The sequence below is a fragment of the Nansenia antarctica genome (genome assembly GCF_963989245.1).
Source record: "Nansenia antarctica genome assembly, chromosome: 4".
NCBI lineage: Eukaryota > Metazoa > Chordata > Actinopteri > Argentiniformes > Microstomatidae > Nansenia > Nansenia antarctica.
In genome coordinates this window covers 15970081-15987648 of record NC_137689.1, presented here as the reverse complement: position 1 = coordinate 15987648, position 17568 = coordinate 15970081, and the positions used below count along the sequence as shown (strand labels likewise).

Here is a 17568-nt window from a genome sequence, read left to right as displayed (position 1 = left end):
ATGCACTGGACCTTTGAAAAACTCTGCACTGCACTTTATATATACAGTATATATTAGCACTATTCAATGCACTGTCTGTCCTGTGTTGTCCTGTTTTTGCATTGTTTTTGTTCATGTATACATGTGAAAAAAGCATAAACACACTTACTGTAATGCCAAAACAAATTCCTATATGTGTCAAGCATAATGGCAATAAACTTTATCTGAATCTGAATCTGAATTAAGGCTGACAGTGTAGAACAGAAGAAAACGTCTGCGTGGAGCTGTCACAGTGTGTATCCTAGCTGCTGGCAGACACTGTGGGTGTGGTGCCGTCTCCAGTCCTCGGCACACACACTGCTCCAGCCAGCCTCCACCCTGAACACCTGCAGCACCCTGCCCTCACCAACCGTACTGCACAGAGAAAGAGAGAGAGAGAAAGACACACAGAGAGAGACACAGAGAGACACAGAGAGAGAAGGAGGGGTAGGCGGAGATTGAGAGGATTGTGAAGGAGAAATGGTAAAAGAGATGAGATGGCGGGTGGTGATTACTTGGGATGGTGCTGTTGGCCTTGTAGCTGGACACACAGGTGAGCTCATCCTCTCCACTCGCACAGTCGGCCTGTCCATCACACGCCCTCGCCAGGGGGATGAACCGCAGGGACCGGGAGCAGAAGTAGAACCTGCGGTCCACCTGGAGCTTGACTGGAGGACACAGAGGAGGGGGTTGAGGTCGGAGGGGTAGAGGAGATGTGGACAATGGCCCATCCTCATAAGGGAATGGGAATTTTCACCTGTTGAAAATGGATGGAAGGAAACAATACAATACAGTTTCAAACTAGATAGAGGAGAGACATACTGAGGTACCCAGCCACTGCCAGCATCCCCAGTGTGAACAGTATGGAACACACAATGATCACGGTCAGCCTCCTCTTGGCCCTCTGGCTATGGTCCATCCGGGCCACCGTATTCTGCCTCTTCTGCAGTTTAGGTATGATCAGAGCCGCAAGACAAATGAGAAAGTCAAAAGTCTTCAATTGGGACAAAATCTGCAATTGAGTCTAAAATCAAAGAGTTTAGCAACACGTGTCAAATAGTTAATTGTTCCTTTTCTACCAGAACCTGGTAGAAAGCTTCTTCGTCAGCTAAGTCCGAAGAAGCACCAGGAAAGTTAATTAGATTGTTCAACACCTATTCTTTGAGATTAATATCAATGAAATTATGTTTTGTTTAGTTAAAACATAATTCAGAGCGATTTAAACAATAGAACTAGGTCATATATATGCAACACTCACCTTGGGTTAGATGTAGATGTAGGTGCTGACTTGGCAGCCTTTGCGGCAGTGTATGAATCAGGCTCTAACAGAAGGGGCATCAATGGGTGAAACATCTGTGCCTCAAGAAATTCAGTGAAATAATCTGGATTCATTATGGTCACGAATTGCATTTCATTAAACTTGGATGGTAAAATGAACTGTGTAATGTGTAACATTATCTCCTCATGAAGAAGTCGAGCTGATGCTGTTTTGTTGATAACATACCACTGTCTGTCTTGTCCTTTGCCAGTGTGTCCTAGCTGTCCGGGTCTATCCTCTCTTTCTCTCTTTCTCAACTTCTCTACAGAGGTGTCAGGTAATGTCTCTGCCAAGTCGTGGAAAACAACCATCAAACAGATGCCACAACTCCATTACTCCCAAAAATCACTTACTGTGCCTGAGTGACCAATCAGTATGCTGGGCGGGACCTATGCTCATCAAGCTAATTGGTTTGGTGTGAAGCGATGAGATGATTAATGGTGATTTGGGGCCTGTTAATACCAATCAATAATTGCTTGAATGCCACAGCTTATGAGTATTGTTGCTGACCATCCCTTCATGGCCACATCTTCTAATGGCTACTTCCAGCATGATTATAGATCATGTCACAAAGCAAAATACATCTCAAACTGGTTTCATGAAAATAACAATAAGTTCAGTGTTGTTCAGTGGTCTTCCCAGTCACCAGATCTGAATCCAGTAGAACACCTTTGAGATGTCATAGAACAGGAGATTCACAGCTTGAAAGTGCACCTGAACAATCCGTTTTTTGAGAGCAAAGGGAGGCCCTACCCAGTATTAGTATAGTGTTCCTAATGAAGTGTTCGGTGAGTGTACTTGTACCAGTGTGTCTGTCATCTTACAGGGAAAGATGGCCATCCTGCTAACTGATACTGTGTACAGTATGTACAGTATGTACAGTATGTACAGTAAGGCATTTTGAGTTAGTGGCAATGGGGTGCACCTATCCACCCTGAGGTACTGACACATTCTTCTGTGTATGGCAGGCCTGTAGGGCATGGCTATTTTGCCTGGTTCTACAGCATTATGTGATTAGTAGGAAAGGGTAATTATTTTAAATGGTATTTGTGAATTAATTAAAGCCTTTTCATTTGTCACAGTGTTCAGGATGGGGGATGGAAAATGCATACAGGTATGTCTGGCTGGTTGACTGCTGATGATGTAACTTCAATATTCCACTCAAGTGTGTGAATCCCTTCAAGCCTCTTCTATTAATGTTTAGTATTTCTAACAATATCCATGGATGATAGCTTAATACTGTATGGCATCTCCAGGGAAGTTGGCTCCTCTGAGGAGGTATGGTGCTAATCTTATGACGGCTGTTTGATTTGGTGTCATGTGAAATGTCTGTATTGTCCTCGGTCATTCATTCCAAACAAACCATAAACATGTGCTGTACAAACAAGTGCTGTAGAGCTCGTGTGTGCCTGTAATGAGCTTGGTCATACAGTAGGTCGTGTCATACACTTTCAACTCTGGAACCAGTTTAGCAGGAAGTGGGTGGGGAGGGTGGGGAGGGAGGCTGTGAGTGAGGGTTGAATACCTGTTCCTGCTGATTCTTAATAGCAGAGATTCTGAATCACACCGAACTGACACTGACAGCATTAAAAGCTGTAGAAGGAGCTGTCTTTCAGAAGTGAATCAAGCCTCAACGAGACTACCTCAGACCCCACTGGACCCCAGAGTGACACATGGCATATGATCAGGTAGGTGGACATCAATAACTCTTCTATGATAAAAGGCTCTCTCAGCCTCACCTGGCCTTCAGTGAGGAGTCACAGTACAGCATACGTCATCTATATCCTGCTGACATCATATTCTCTCATGCCTTTTCTTATGTCTCAGTTTGCTGTACATATCAGGTATTTTGGACCACTAAACATGTAGGCTAGTTTAAAGCCATAGAGGTGAATTGGTAGACCGGCTCAGTGCATTGAGGAATAGATGGATAAAGAGGGAAGACTCATATCCACTTGTTGGCACAAGTTATGCTCTATAACTCACCAACAGCATATGTTAGACAATGTCTATCTATTGAGTGTAAAAAGAAATCTTTAGTTTGGAAAAAACATTATCAGTTCAAGTTTTATACAAGATACTGTATGTTGGTCATATCTCTTGCTAGATCATCAGGTACGTGTAGAGTGTATTGATTTTAATGGGAGTTTTATAAAGGATTTGGTTGTGTATTAAAGAGACATGTATTAAAGAGAAACCGATCATTTGAATTTGATCATTTCTGTATAATCTCTGCCACTTAAGTCAGCTGTGTTTCATTGATCAGTGATGCACGACTCTGTTTTGCGTTGATCCTGTAGATCTTTTCTTTCTAAGCAGAGGAGGAAGTATTGATGGAATGTTAAGGAAGTAGTGTCTGTGTATTAGAAACGAACCAGAGAATGTTTCAACCGCATTCAAATACAAACACTCATACTGTAGTGAAAAGGAAGTAGTGTCTGTGTATTAGAAACGAACCAGAGAATGTTTCAACCGCATTCAAACACAAACACTCATACTGTAGTGAAAAGGAAGTAGTGTCTGTGTATTAGAAACGAAACCAGAGAATGTTTAAACCGCATTCAAACACAAACACTCATACTGTAGTGAAAAAGGGTGAAAAGGGTTGGCAGGTTGCTGGTTTGATCCCTACCCCAGCAGGAGGGAGCTGGATGTGAGCTTGTGACTGGAGACTGGTGACTTGTGCCCTAACTGCTCCAGGGGCGTTGAAGATGACCCTGTGCCCAGAGCCCAGAGCTCTGTTCTCCCTGGGGGGAGATGTGTGCACAAACTACATTTTGTTGTCTCAGTACTTGCGCTCTGTTTAATGACAGTAAAGTTGAATCATATCTTATAATTGATTCCTAAGCAAATCAGAGACCCTATAAAAACAAAGTTATTCATTCCGAAATCACATGAACTATTATCCTTGCACTTGTTGACTTGTTGAAGACATGTTTGCATTTGAGCCATTGTTTGCATTTAGGAGTCATAGCAAAGGGGACGAACACTTATTGACTCTAGACATTAAACACTGGCTCCTCCTGTTAAGGGGAATGCAAACAGTGCTTTAGATAAACATTGCACCTCTTCCCTCGGACCATGAATAAAGAAGCTGTGACAGTGGTGGAACCTGTTTTCTGATGTGTGAGCTAGAAGCCTGATCAACAACACCTGTGCGAGTGCACCTGTTGCTGTTGCTTAGTGATTGTTACCTCTATGGAACCTGAGTGCCCATCAGGCATTCCTGCAGTAACATATTTACACACACACACACACACACACACACACAAACCACACAAACCACACTGAGGAGACTGCTGAAACATCTCCTGGCGGATTGTGGTTGCACAGCAGCAATGAATGCTACTAAATGTCTATATCTCTATGGATTTGGTCAGTTGTGTGTGTGTGTGTGTGTGTGTGTGTGTGCGTGTGTTCAAGTTAGGTAAGATTCATGCTAGCTCAGCCCTCCGAGAGCTTTTGTTTACACTGATACACCTGACTTACTGTTATCTCTCTCCTCAGCCCAGTGCGAGTCCACCCCCATACTACCCACCAGAGGTGCACACCCACAGCCTTCCTCGCTATGGAGAGGTGGTAGGGGCCAGAATGTATTCTGACCCCCCATTCCAGCCTCAATACTACCCCCAGCCAATGTCACATGTCAATGTGGTCCATGTCGCCTGTACGTTTTACCCCTTCTCCTCCCCTTTCTCTGTCTTTTCTTGCCCTGTGTTACTTCCTCAACCTTACTGAGCCTCACTCAGAATGATCTCTCTCTCTCTCTCCCTCCTCCTTGCATCCTAAACCTACAACTGTTGAACCTAAACGTGTCCCTGTTCTGTCTCCCTCCAGCCCCTGTCCGGAGGAGGAAGGGCCACTGCGGTGGGAACAGTCTCCGCTGTTTCGGAGGCTCAGGAGGAACCATTCTACTGATACTCCTGGCCATCGCTATCTGGCTGGGAGGTACAGTCACATGACCAAACATGGATTATGACAGTTACATTTAACCATCAATTACAACCATGTCATCAAAACTACCCTCCAGTAGCATATGGAATGCAGTCATCTATGACAGAAATTGCAATGTATTGTGTGGTACTTTATGGAGTAATGCAATTACATAATACATTGATATTGCATTGTTTATATTTGAATATACTGCTCAAGGCTCTGGGTATCCGCTCACCTCTACCCTTTGACCTCTGACCTGTGTACAGTGCGTTATGGCCCGTCTCTCGTGACGCATTACCTAAGCAAGCCCAGCGAGGTTGGGATAGACGACTGCCCCTCCTCCGCTAAGGATTGTGACGGCCGACGGGACTGCACACTGGGCAGCGACGAGACCAACTGTGGTCAGTCTCTCTCTACACACCCTGTACCACTGTAGCTCATCAAAGGCCTCATACAATCTGAATGAATGTAAGAGGAGCACTAAGTCAGTCAATATTACTTATAAATAGAAAAGTGGTTAACACCGGCTCTGATTCAGTCACCTCTGTAACTACACTGAACAAAAATGTAAACGCTTTTGTTTTTGCTCCAATTTTTAAGATGCTAATTAGACAGCATGATTATTGCACAGGTGTGCCTTTGGTTTTCTGACCCCCCCACAATTATAATGTTTTGCCTATGTCTCTTTCCAAGATTAGAGTGGCCTTTTATTGTGACCAGCCTAAGGTAAACCTGTGCAATAATCATGTTGTCTAATCCGCATCTTGATATGCCACACCTGTCACGTCGATGGATTATCTCGGCAAAGGAGAAGTGCTTACTAACAGAAATTTGAACAAATTTGTGAACAACATTTGAGAGAAATAGGCCTTTTGTGTACATAGAAAAGGTCTTAGGTCTTTGATTTCAACTCGGAGCAAAAAAAGTGTGTTTTGTTCAGTGTATCATGCGTGTATCATGCGTTGAACGTCAATTGAATTGTGTGTAATTTAGTCAGGTTCGGGACAAACGGGGCTCTCCAGGTGAAGACAGACAAGTCTGGCACTTTCCTCCCTGTATGCAGCAGTGGCTGGAACAAGGGGCTGGCTGACCAGACCTGCGCCCAACTGGGCTTCAGAGAGTGAGCACAACACCTCCACCTCCACCTCCACCTCCCCTCACATCAAACTCACTACACCTGGTTCTGCCGCCATGCCAGCGTTCTCTTATAATACTATAAAATAATCTCTCTTTGTGTGCTTTGCTGCTCTCTGGTGGCCACTTTGAGGAACTGTGCATGCAGACAATGTGTGGCTATGGAGTGTGCCTAAAATGAAGTGTGTATGTATATCAAATATATGTTTCTGTATGGCTAACGTAGGAGTTTTATCACAAGCACTACTTCAAGTGTGTCCTCCACCACTCTCACTGCCACAGGAAAGAGCTCAGACACCATCCAGGGAAAGGTGTCTATTAGGTAGGTACAACCCAACACTATCAACAAACCTTTGCTTCAATGCTGATTCAAAGCTGAATATGTATCCCTTTTAGAAAACACTAACATCATGAAACATAATGTATATACAGCAAAGAGGTAGGAATAATACAACTGTGACCTCAGTGGTAGAATGATTGAACTGTGAGTTCCCTCCTGTGTTCCACAGCTCCTCCTGTCCCGACCAGCAGGCCGTCTCTCTGCAGTGTTCCAGTGAGTTTTTGTCGTCTAGTCGTCTTGGGTCTTTCCGTTCTCTCAGTTATACACAAAGACAAGATGCATTATTCAAGCCATCTAGCCTCCAGTGTTTGTACAGGATTAGGATACTGCCTTCATTGACTCATCGATTCATCTCTCTCTCTCTCTCTCTCTCTCTCTCTCTCTCTCTCTCTCTCTCTCTCTCTCTCTCTCTCTCTCTCTCTCTCTCTCTCTCTCTCTCTCTCTCCCTCTCCCCATGACAGACTGTGGCAAGTCGCAGGCCACTGCCAGGATCATAGGGGGCGCTGCAGCGTTGTTGGGAGATTGGCCGTGGCAGGTCAGCCTCCACTTCCTGGGCTCTCACACCTGTGGAGGCTCCCTGGTGGCTCCTGACTTTGTGGTGACAGCGGCCCACTGCTTCCCCAGGTCAGTACCAGTGCTTCCCCAGCTCAGTACCAGTGCTTCCCCAGGTCAGTACCAGTGCTTCCCCAGGTCATTGTAATGTATGGAATGGAATGAGGAATGGTATCAAACACACATTTTTCATTCTATTCCATGCATTTACAATGAGCCCGTCCTCTGACTTCTACCTCTGCCAGCCTCCCCTGAACTGTACGGAGAACAGAACTGTAGGTGTATGACAGGGCTTATAGAACACTATTGTGCAAAGACAAGTGCAGAACTGGACCCTGAGTGGAGATATAAGTGGATAGTTCTGGCTGAACTGAAGACTGAACTAAACTGAAGACTGAACTGAGACTGGACTGAACTGACCTGACTGAAACTAAACATTGAGAAGACTGAACAGTGAAAAGTTTCTCTATACAAGAGTCCATTGACTTTCTCCTCTCTTCAGAACGGACTCCAAGTATCTGGTGCCCAACAACTGGCGCGTTTACATGGGCATGGTGTCCCAGAGGCGGCTGCCCCCCGCACACTTCGTGGAGAAGATCATTATCCATAAGAGCTATGACGATGACACCAACGACCACGACATCGCCCTGCTCAAACTTACACAGCCCGTCGACTACTCCAGTCAGTATCACCTTTACCCTGTCACTGAGAAACAAACAAACTGCCACTTGTAACAAGAGAATGGGAGTTGAAGGGAAGGGAGGAACTGTTTTTTTTTATTAATAGCATTAATAGTTGGCTCACCGAACTTGACCAGACGGTGTATCACCAGATATTGCCAGACACAGCTGTCTTTGGGTCGAGACTAGGACATTAGTAGTAGTGATACTGCTCCATCATGCCTCATGAGCATCAGCATAAACATGTGTTGTTTCAGATGACGTCCAGCCAGTGTGTCTGCCTGCGTATGACATGACCTTCCCTCCTGGGACCAGGTGCTGGACCTCTGGCTTTGGGACAACAGCGGAAGGGACAGGTGAGAGAATATTTGGAGGGAGAACAAGAGTAAGAGAGAGACATGGTTGTAACGTCATTCAATAATGGTAAGACGTGTCATGATATTATTGATTTGTTTGCTGTTCAGCTGATGGTTCCAGCAACCTAATGGAGGTGGAAGTGGGCATCATAGACTCTGATGTGTGCAACAGAAACACTGTGTACTCTGGCCGAGTCACTCAGAACATGCTCTGTGCTGGGGACCTGAGGGGAGGCAAAGACTCCTGCCAGGTCAGTCTGGGAACCCAGGGTCAACCAGGGGGACTACTAAGTGGAACTACACTACTTGTACTTCAGGGGAGGCTGGTGGAGGTCAAATCGGAGGACATTGTAATGCATGCAACTGTATCAATCATCCATTCCATGCCCCACAATGAGCCCATCTTCCAATTTCTACCTCCACCAGCCTCCTCTGTTGTAATTGAGTCTCTACTATACATCTCACCCACTCTGTCTCTCTCTCTGTTGCTCTTCCAGGGGGACAGCGGTGGTCCTCTGGTGTGTAAGGACCCAGACCTGCGCTGGTACCTGGCGGGGGTGACCAGCTGGGGGGTGGGCTGTGGCCGGAGGAACAGGCCAGGTGTCTACAGCCGGATCACTAGCCTCCTGCCCTGGGTCTACAGTAAGATGCAGGTAAGGAACCCTCAAGACCCCTGGGAAGAAGCATGCTCAAACAACTCCCAGGGCACACAATTCATTTGTGACAGCAGCTAGTAAAACTGGGAACAAGTCGCCAACCAATCAAAATGTTCTGAAAATCAGAAAAAAATCGATGCCACACTCGCTAGTCAAGTCACTCTACTCTAACTAGGTAGTAGTGGGGATTACTCACCGAATCCATTGCATTGCAATATTTTGGCTTGACTAGCGAATGTGTCATTGATTTTTCCATTTATTGACATTTTTCAGAATAAAAGTCAGAACAGTCTGCCGGTTGCCGACTTGTCCCTGGTTTCACCAGCTGTTGTCACTTTTGTCATCCTTCTCATACTTATATTAGTTCAGCTGCACACGTCAAATCTAATTACAACTGGTTGGAGGATCATCTCTCCAGATAAGAGTTGTGATGGGATGGTTTCAACATGTTCTCTCCCTTTACTCTCTGCCTCTCAGCAATCAAGACCATGATGTGACCACGGGGGCTTTCACCCAGACATCTCGTCTGGGACTTGACCACGACATGAACACATGAAGTCTCTGGGTGACACCAGACTAGAGACTGTTGTGAACCCTGGAACAATAACAAGGAATGGCAGGCCCATTGTTTTTAGTCTCTCTACTAAGCGCTTTAAGTAATGTGATGTGTCTTTATTTAGCGGTAGTTGTGTTAGCTTGTAAGATATATACAGTATAGTTGCTGACAATGCACATTGCATTGTTGTTTTTGTCAAACACAGTTTTGTCAAACACAATCCAGGGAAAGAATCTTCAGTGGCTGAAACATGAGAAATGGATGATGTATGTATGTATGTGTTACGGTACATGTGGGAATACGGTACATGTGGGAAAACTAGGGTTAGGGTTAGGTGCTACGTCGATTTGGTACATGCTGGCATGTCTAACCCTAACCCTAATCCTAACCCTAACCCTACCCCTAACCATAACTCTAACCTTAACCGTAGCACCCTAGCACCTAACCCTAACCCTAGTTTTCCCACATGTACCGTGTTCCCACATGTACCGTAACATATGTATGTATGAATCCTGTATATTTTCGGATCATTCAAATGCAACACTTGCACTATGGCACTGATGATTATTTGATGCTTATCTGTTTATGTGCACTTTTTGGTGTAATACAGTATTTGCACAGGTACATTCCAATTGCTTGTTTATGACTGTTGATTGAAATAAAGATTTTATCATTACTTTAGTTTAAATGGTTTATTTGTTTAACAATGAATATTACATTTGTGTTTCAATGTCGACTGAAAGTAGTTTGAATTCATCAGTAATTGACTGCAGCACAAGGGTGTCATTTTGTTATTGACTGCAGAGAAGCATAAGGCTTTTCCAAGTGCCCAGACAGAGTAGAGTGGTAGATGTGGTGTCCAGACAGAGTAGAGTGGTAGATGTGGTGTCCAGACAGAGTAGAGTGGTAGATGTGGTGGCCAGACAGAGTAGAGTGGTAGATGTGGTGTCCAGACAGAGTAGAGTGGTAGATGTGGTGGCCAGACAGAGTAGAGTGGTAGATGTGGTGTCTAGACAGAGTAGAGTGGTAGATGTGGTGTCCAGACAGAGTAGAGTGGTAGATGTGGTGTCTAGACAGAGTAGAGTGGTAGATGTGATGCCTGTGGACCTTTGTATAAGTCACCTGTTAACTAGGCCACAATGCCAAACTAACAGAGCGGAGTTCCAGCCCTCCCACATACAGCACATGTCCGCTGTTTCCTTAACACCAATTAACACAAGTGCTGAAACAACTTAAATTGTAATGAGGTGTGTGTGTGTGTGTGTGTGTGTGTGTGTCTGTGTGCGTGAGTGCGTTCGTGTATATTATGAAATGACATTTGTTCCTAGAATCCTCGTCTTGAGCTCAGTCTCCTAGACCAATCACTATTAAGTATGATATGGTTGTGTTTGTAGGACGGTCTGCTCTGTCCTTCAGGGCTAAAACCATAATATTATTGCATCAATGCGTATTTGGCTTCATGGTCTGTAGTTCACAGAACAGCACCAGGCTTGAGATTGAACACTACAAAACCTTCATGTTTGCATCATTGTCTTATTTTACCCACTCTTCAGTTGGAGGACCTTCTATTCCCCTGCTACTTCACACTGGACTCCTCAGTGTGATTACTAAACCTCTATGTCAGGTTAAAGAGAAGGAATGTGTGGGTCCTCTCATCTTATCTAAAGATGACCCAAACATTGATTAACCCCTGTCTAGGATCTGGCTATGGCTTGGATGTTTAACCAGCAGACCTTGCCTTCTCAGTTAGTCAATCAGAATGAGATATCAGCTACAACGGTGGTGTTTACCTAAGCCATTCAACTCAGGTGAGTGGTCTTTTCCATTGGGAATGGTTGGACCTCTCAGCCTCTGGACTGCAGAGAGATCACATGAGAAGATATTGGGATACCCTTGCTTTGACCTTCTGTGGGATTAAACCTTAACCACTCACTCACCCAGAACTAACCCCTCTTGTCACTCAATGCTGCATTACTGTACTTACATGTACTGCTGGAAAATGCTTATGTAAACAGTGAACAAATACTGTAGGACACCTGATTAGACATGTGCCATTGTTTAGTCTACCCCGATACTCTATAAGTAACTGACCTTCAGCATTTATCTGTTCAGGTCTTTGCAGCAGGGTGTGTTTGTGTGTGTGTGCGCGTGTGTGTGTGTGTGTGTGTGTGTGTGTGTGTGTGTGCGTGTGAGTGTGTGTGTGTGTGTGTGTGTGTGTGTTGTGTGCGTGTGTGTGTGCGCGCACGCATGTGTTCGTCTGTGTGTGTGTGTGTGTGTGTGTGTGTGTGTGTGTGTGTGTGTGTGTGTGTGTGTGTGTGTGTGTGTGTAAGAAAGGGCAGGTCCAATCCTAACCTTGGTTTTTTTGTAATAGCTCACCCCTGCCTGCCCCTCTAACCTAAAGTCAGTATCTCAGAAGCTCCCAACACACGCAGACACTATGAGTGGAGGTAAGTCAGCTGATCCTCACATTCTTACCAATGTTCTAATCCTTTCTATTAACATTTTACATTTACATTTTTGGCATTTAGCAGACGCCTTATTCCAAAGCGACTTACAATCAATACATTTGAATACTAAGCATGTGAATCAGCAATCCACCATTCGTTGCAGGAAGAGTAATCTAGCTCGGGCCCGGGGCCATTGATAGAAGGAAAAACCTTCTCCCTATCACCTTATTCTAAAACTTTTTTTTTTTACTGGAGAAACTGAGAAACAGTACAAGGGGGGCAATAGAAGTTCTTAGGGACACAGTAGAGGGGAAAGCGGATGTCTTTAGGAGACGTAGTGGTGAGGGTCAGAAGATGTCTCAGGAGGAGCAGTTAAATGTATAATTGTCTATCGTTTGGTGTTTAGAATTTAGCGTTTATAAAAAAACACAAAGATTATTTACCATTTGAATAAGACATAATACTGTACATTTGTTGAAATTCAGAATTCTAATGCCATTTCTTGTATTTGTTTTGCCTCAGAAGCACACCCCTCAGATTATGACTTTAACTATGGTAAGTGAATAATGCTTGCTGGGACTGTACTGTATACTGCAAAGTGTATGGTTGACAAATAATATATACATTATATACAATACAGTATTATGTTGTATGTTATGTTAGAATCTTTTATGATTAGCTTCTTGTTCTGGTGATATTAGTAACTGTAAAGTATTTTTCTCTCTCAGATTATCCCTTGTTAAGAAGAGGAGGGCTAATAATAGCTGCAGTGCTCTTCTGCTTGGGCTTTGCTGTCATGTTCAGTGAGTGTCCTCCTTGCTAGAGACATGTTATGGACACATCCCCAACATGTCCAACATGAATGAGCTTGCAACAAATATGTTAAATCATCCCCTTTCATATGTACGGAATGATTTAGAGTGGTATTGTAGAGAAGCCATTGTGAATGAACGCCTGAATGATTTGCGAGTGATTGCTACACTTTGACACAGTTATCTGTTGAAAAAGTGCTGTCAATCTGATTTAAAATGCAATTTCTGAAAGGGGCAATATCAGTGTGCTGTGTGATGTGTAAGCTACCTCTGTTTGGACTGTGGTTAACTTATCTCACTGTATCCCTCTGCCTGCACAGGTAACAAGCTTAGCTGTGGGAGGAAACGGAATAAGTAAGAACATACTAAATCTTTTGAACATCATACACATCATCATACACTCAAAACACCACACCTATCAATTACTGCTATTACTATTACTACTAGCATAGATAGAGTCACACTGACCGTGGTTCATTGGTTTAGCTTGGGCTGTGTTGTCTATTCTTTACAGGGCTGTGATTGTGAACACTGATGAACATTGAAACAAGGTAATGCAATAAGCTGACCCAGCTTTGTCAGTAATAACCCAATGATTAGGCTGTGACAATGTACCACCATCTACTGTATAATGTCTAGTCCAGTGGGTTATATGGGATGTGTCTAAAATGTGCTTTGTTCCAGACCAAGTACACCCTTCTGATGACATCACTGTGCCATGAGCCTTCATGGATTCATCATGTCATCATGACTCCTGGAGGAGCAATATGAAAAATACAGTTCTGAAATGAGGCTGTAAGTGTGGCTACAATAAAATGTTATGGGGAATGAAACATTGTATGTTTATTTGCTGAGAATTATGATAATAAGGTTATGTAGCCAGGTCATGGAGAGTTAAAAATCAAAACTGTATACCTCTGGTCAAAAATATATTAAAAATAAAAGTAAATAAATAAAAATTCAGATTCATGAAGGTAAATCTCACAGAATGCCTTGCGAGCAACAAAAGAAACCCACAAATGTAATTATTTTCTTCATTAATAAAGATTTTAAAATTATGATAACTAAATTATGATTTAAATATAAAATAACAGTAGATATAAAACAACAATAGAGATAAAATAACAATAATAGAGATAAAACAACAATAGAGATAAAATAACAATATAAATAAATAAAACAACAATAGTAGCAGAGATTTAAAAGGCGAGATTGAATAAATGTTTCCTGAGTTTTGGTCAATCCCAGGCTCTTTGGTAGGGTGTTCCAGAGTCTGAGAGCATAAATACTGAACGCTGTTTCTCCATATCTCTTGGTCCTGGCTTCTGGGACTGTCAAGAGTTCAGAGCCAGTGGACCTCAGGGGTCTACCTGGTGTCTACAACCATGTCCATCATGTATTTGGGTGCATGGCCGTGGAGGAGTGACTTATAGACTAAAGAGTCGTTAAATCTGAGCCAGTGCCGTGATTTCAGGACTGCTGGGATACAGTGGGGTGCAGAAATGTGGACAACCCTGGTTTAAATGTCTGTTACAATTAATCTCCAAGTGATTGAAAGCAAACCTGAAAACTAAATGCTACAAAGTTAAACATGACACCTTTCTGCAAAATGTAAAGCAAGGTTTTTTTCATGTTTCAATGATAAAAAAGGAAAAGGACCCTGTACAAAAGTTTTAGAACCCTTTTGGATTATTCTTTGTAGGCCTAATGTGTTTTTATTAAGTTGGTTAAACTAGGCAAGGTAAAGACTAGCTAGCTAGTTCTATTTCGCGTCCCGTTACCATGGTAACTGCCCGGAATCTTGTTGTAGAAGGTAGATAGAGAGATGTAGAAGAAAGGAGATTTATGAAGAAAATTGAACGATTTCTTCGACCCCACTTGCGCCCCCCCACTACATCTTCAAGTGAAATTGAGAAAAAGACATTAAAAAAGACAGATAAAATATGATGAAACTTTCATTCAGTAGGGATTTACTAGCATAGCTTAAAACAACGAGCCTAATGTCTGCTGTGTGGTAACGTTTCGAAATTTCGAAATGTTTTCTAGCCTTGATACTAGAAGGTTCAAAACAAAATTGTTACAAATTATTATAGACCTATTTTAATTTTTACAGAGACGTGTTACTGGGTACAAAAAACGACAAAGAATGTACAGTACTCTATCAGGTGCAATCCCGGATTGAACCAGAGGGTGGCAGCAAGAACACATGTATTAAAAAATAATTCAACTCGTAGGCCTACTACACCGCGCATAGGCTTCCCGCGTCACAAATCAAAATAGACACAGATTCCACGAGATCAAGCAATTATGGATGTGTTTCATACTACTATGTCGGATAGTTAATTGTGTTTTTAGCGTTCATGTGCCCATTTGACAATTAACTAATGGAATAGCCAATATTAACAACTATTGCCTCAATTCAGGTTGAGGACATTTCGGCTTGCTATTCTCAACTTTATCGGTAGGCTTGTCTTCATCAACGCATCAAGTAAGCCTAGCCTTGAATGGAGGACCATGTTAGGATAGGTGTCGTCAGGAAATGGAATAAATGTTATCGAATTTTGGCGATAGTTCAACCATTCAACCAGTCCTCATTTGAACCCGACCCTGCGCGAGACAAGAATATGGAAGCAGCCGTTCAAATTGCAATTTATTGTATTGCATTTGTGAAAATTAATGTACACAAACTGGAACAATTATCCTATACAATTGAGCATAATTTTCCCTATAACGGCTCTGTCTAATATCAGGATACATCTAGTGGGATTTCTAGATAAGGCCAACGTTTTTATGTAATCAGACTTGATAAGGCTTTACAATGCAAACTTGCAACCTGATAGCTTGTATAGCTGATTCAGGGGTCCTTGAAGCTAAAGTCCAGTCCAACTATCTTCCAATGGTTTAGGGAGAGGAGAGAATGTATGCATGAATGCATGAATCTCAGGGGACGATTGGGCCCTTCATATTGATAGCCTTGTTAGTGTTGCTTTATGTGGGAGGGTATCTTACGGCTTTCGGGGTAGAGGTGAAGGGTAATACAGTAGATGAGGAGACAGCTGATGTGATGGGTTGAAACAAAACCTGTGCAAGTGGAGAGATGATTCGGTGGGATTAGGCAGAGGTTAGTGGTGTTAAGCCACAGCTCTGTATCATGTTCACTGTGTCAATGTCTGGTTCAGGCTGGAGGATGAGGTGGGGAAGATACGGAGAGGATTCAAAAGCAGGCCACAACAAGGATGCCTGCTCCGGGTGCAGACAGGCTTTTTGGACAGTCTGACAAAGCACATTCATCAGTCTGCTCTCTGCTTAGTTAAAGTCATCAAGGAAGAGTTAGGAGCTGACCAGATCTTTCTCTCTCTCTCTCTCTCCTGAGAAATATGCTCAGGAAGAGCATACACACGTTTATACGTGAACACAGAAAAGGCCTAAGTTCTGGGCCCAGGACAGTCCGGACGGATTGTATGGCAGCTAGTGCTGAGGCACAAACATGTACATTTTCAAGCCTGCAAACTGTGACACTTTAAAATAAGTGTCCTTTGTTCCAGCTGCACTCCGACTCTACAACCAGGCCCTGCAGGGTGGGGGAGACCTGGAGCTGGAACTTTTGGAACTTTTTACTTATTGAGCCTGCACTGTTTTATGTATTTTATCGAATGTTTTCTGTTTTCTGTATTGAATGTTTTCTGCCCTAACTGAGCTGTTTGACAACAAAATTTCCCCATTGGGGACAATAAAGGTTTTTCAATCAATCAATCAATAACGTGAAAAAATACTTTTGTGCAATATGACAACCCTAGTTGACTATCTGTGCAGTATAGTACAGTGGATTGTGTACATAGCCTTTATTGATGTAAACCAGCTCCTTACCTTCTTGTGATTTTATGCTTTTATGCTTTTTCTAAAATGTTTTTTTTTCCCCTTTCCTAACACCAGGGGAGCCACCCCTCCTAAATTTCGTTGTTTGGTACCTGTACTGTAGCAATGACAAATAAAGTCCATTCCATTCCATTATACTGTAATACCCCATTTCAGGGCAAACAAACAAGAACAAACACATGGTCTGATTAGGTGTATGCAAACGTGTACAGTATATCTGTACTATATAGCTCACATACACACACACACACACACACACACACACACACACACACACACACACACACAACCTCTGGGTAGGCACATGCACACCGACAACTCCTGTTTTGTGCTATCAAATCAGTGAAGTGAAGATCCCTCTGCACCTGTTCTCTTCACATTGTATCTATTTAAATGAGAAAACAGAAGGTAGAGGCATAGCTAATGCACTGAAGAGGACAGAGGTTGATGTTACAGTGAATGCTGTGACTCTTGTCTGCCAAATCAGCACTATACTGAGTCTGGACCCCATCACATGTCAGGTTTCCCGTCCAACATTGAGCTCAAATAGAGTGTCTCTCAATAGCCTCTGTGAACTGGGAATGTGCTTCACTGGTCCATCCGTAAGATGAACATATATTGGTCCTATGATGGCGAATGTGCAGTGAAATCAATAATTTGGATGTAAGCACATCAATATCCACATGGGGTGGGCTGATGGGCTGAAAGATGAAAGATGAACAACAACAAAAAACATACACACATGTAATCTAAAAGGGTATTGGCTTGCAGAAACTGTAGTGAGGCCAAGAAAGCCATACATTCTCAAACAGACAGAACAATAAGTTCAGGACTATAGCAGGCTAATATTCTCAAAAAGGGATCTTGGGAGCAGCGTGTGTGTGTGT

The 17568-nt window shown here is 43.1% G+C and overlaps 1 protein-coding gene across 1 annotated transcript; it reads left to right on the top strand.

The window, feature by feature from the left end:
• Nucleotides 1-4927: 4927 nt before the first annotated feature.
• On the top strand, nt 4928-9068 carry tmprss13b (transmembrane serine protease 13b; the record flags this gene model as incomplete). Its single annotated transcript, XM_080529109.1, has 11 exons — nt 4928-5003; nt 5174-5284; nt 5539-5673; nt 6266-6392; nt 6633-6728; nt 6916-6959; nt 7208-7370; nt 7801-7979; nt 8236-8334; nt 8443-8585; nt 8832-9068. The coding sequence occupies 11 exons, from the start codon at nt 4928-4930 to the stop codon at nt 9066-9068; spliced, it is 1410 nt and encodes a 469-aa protein (XP_080385235.1).
• Between the last annotated feature and the right edge of the window lie 8500 nt (nt 9069-17568).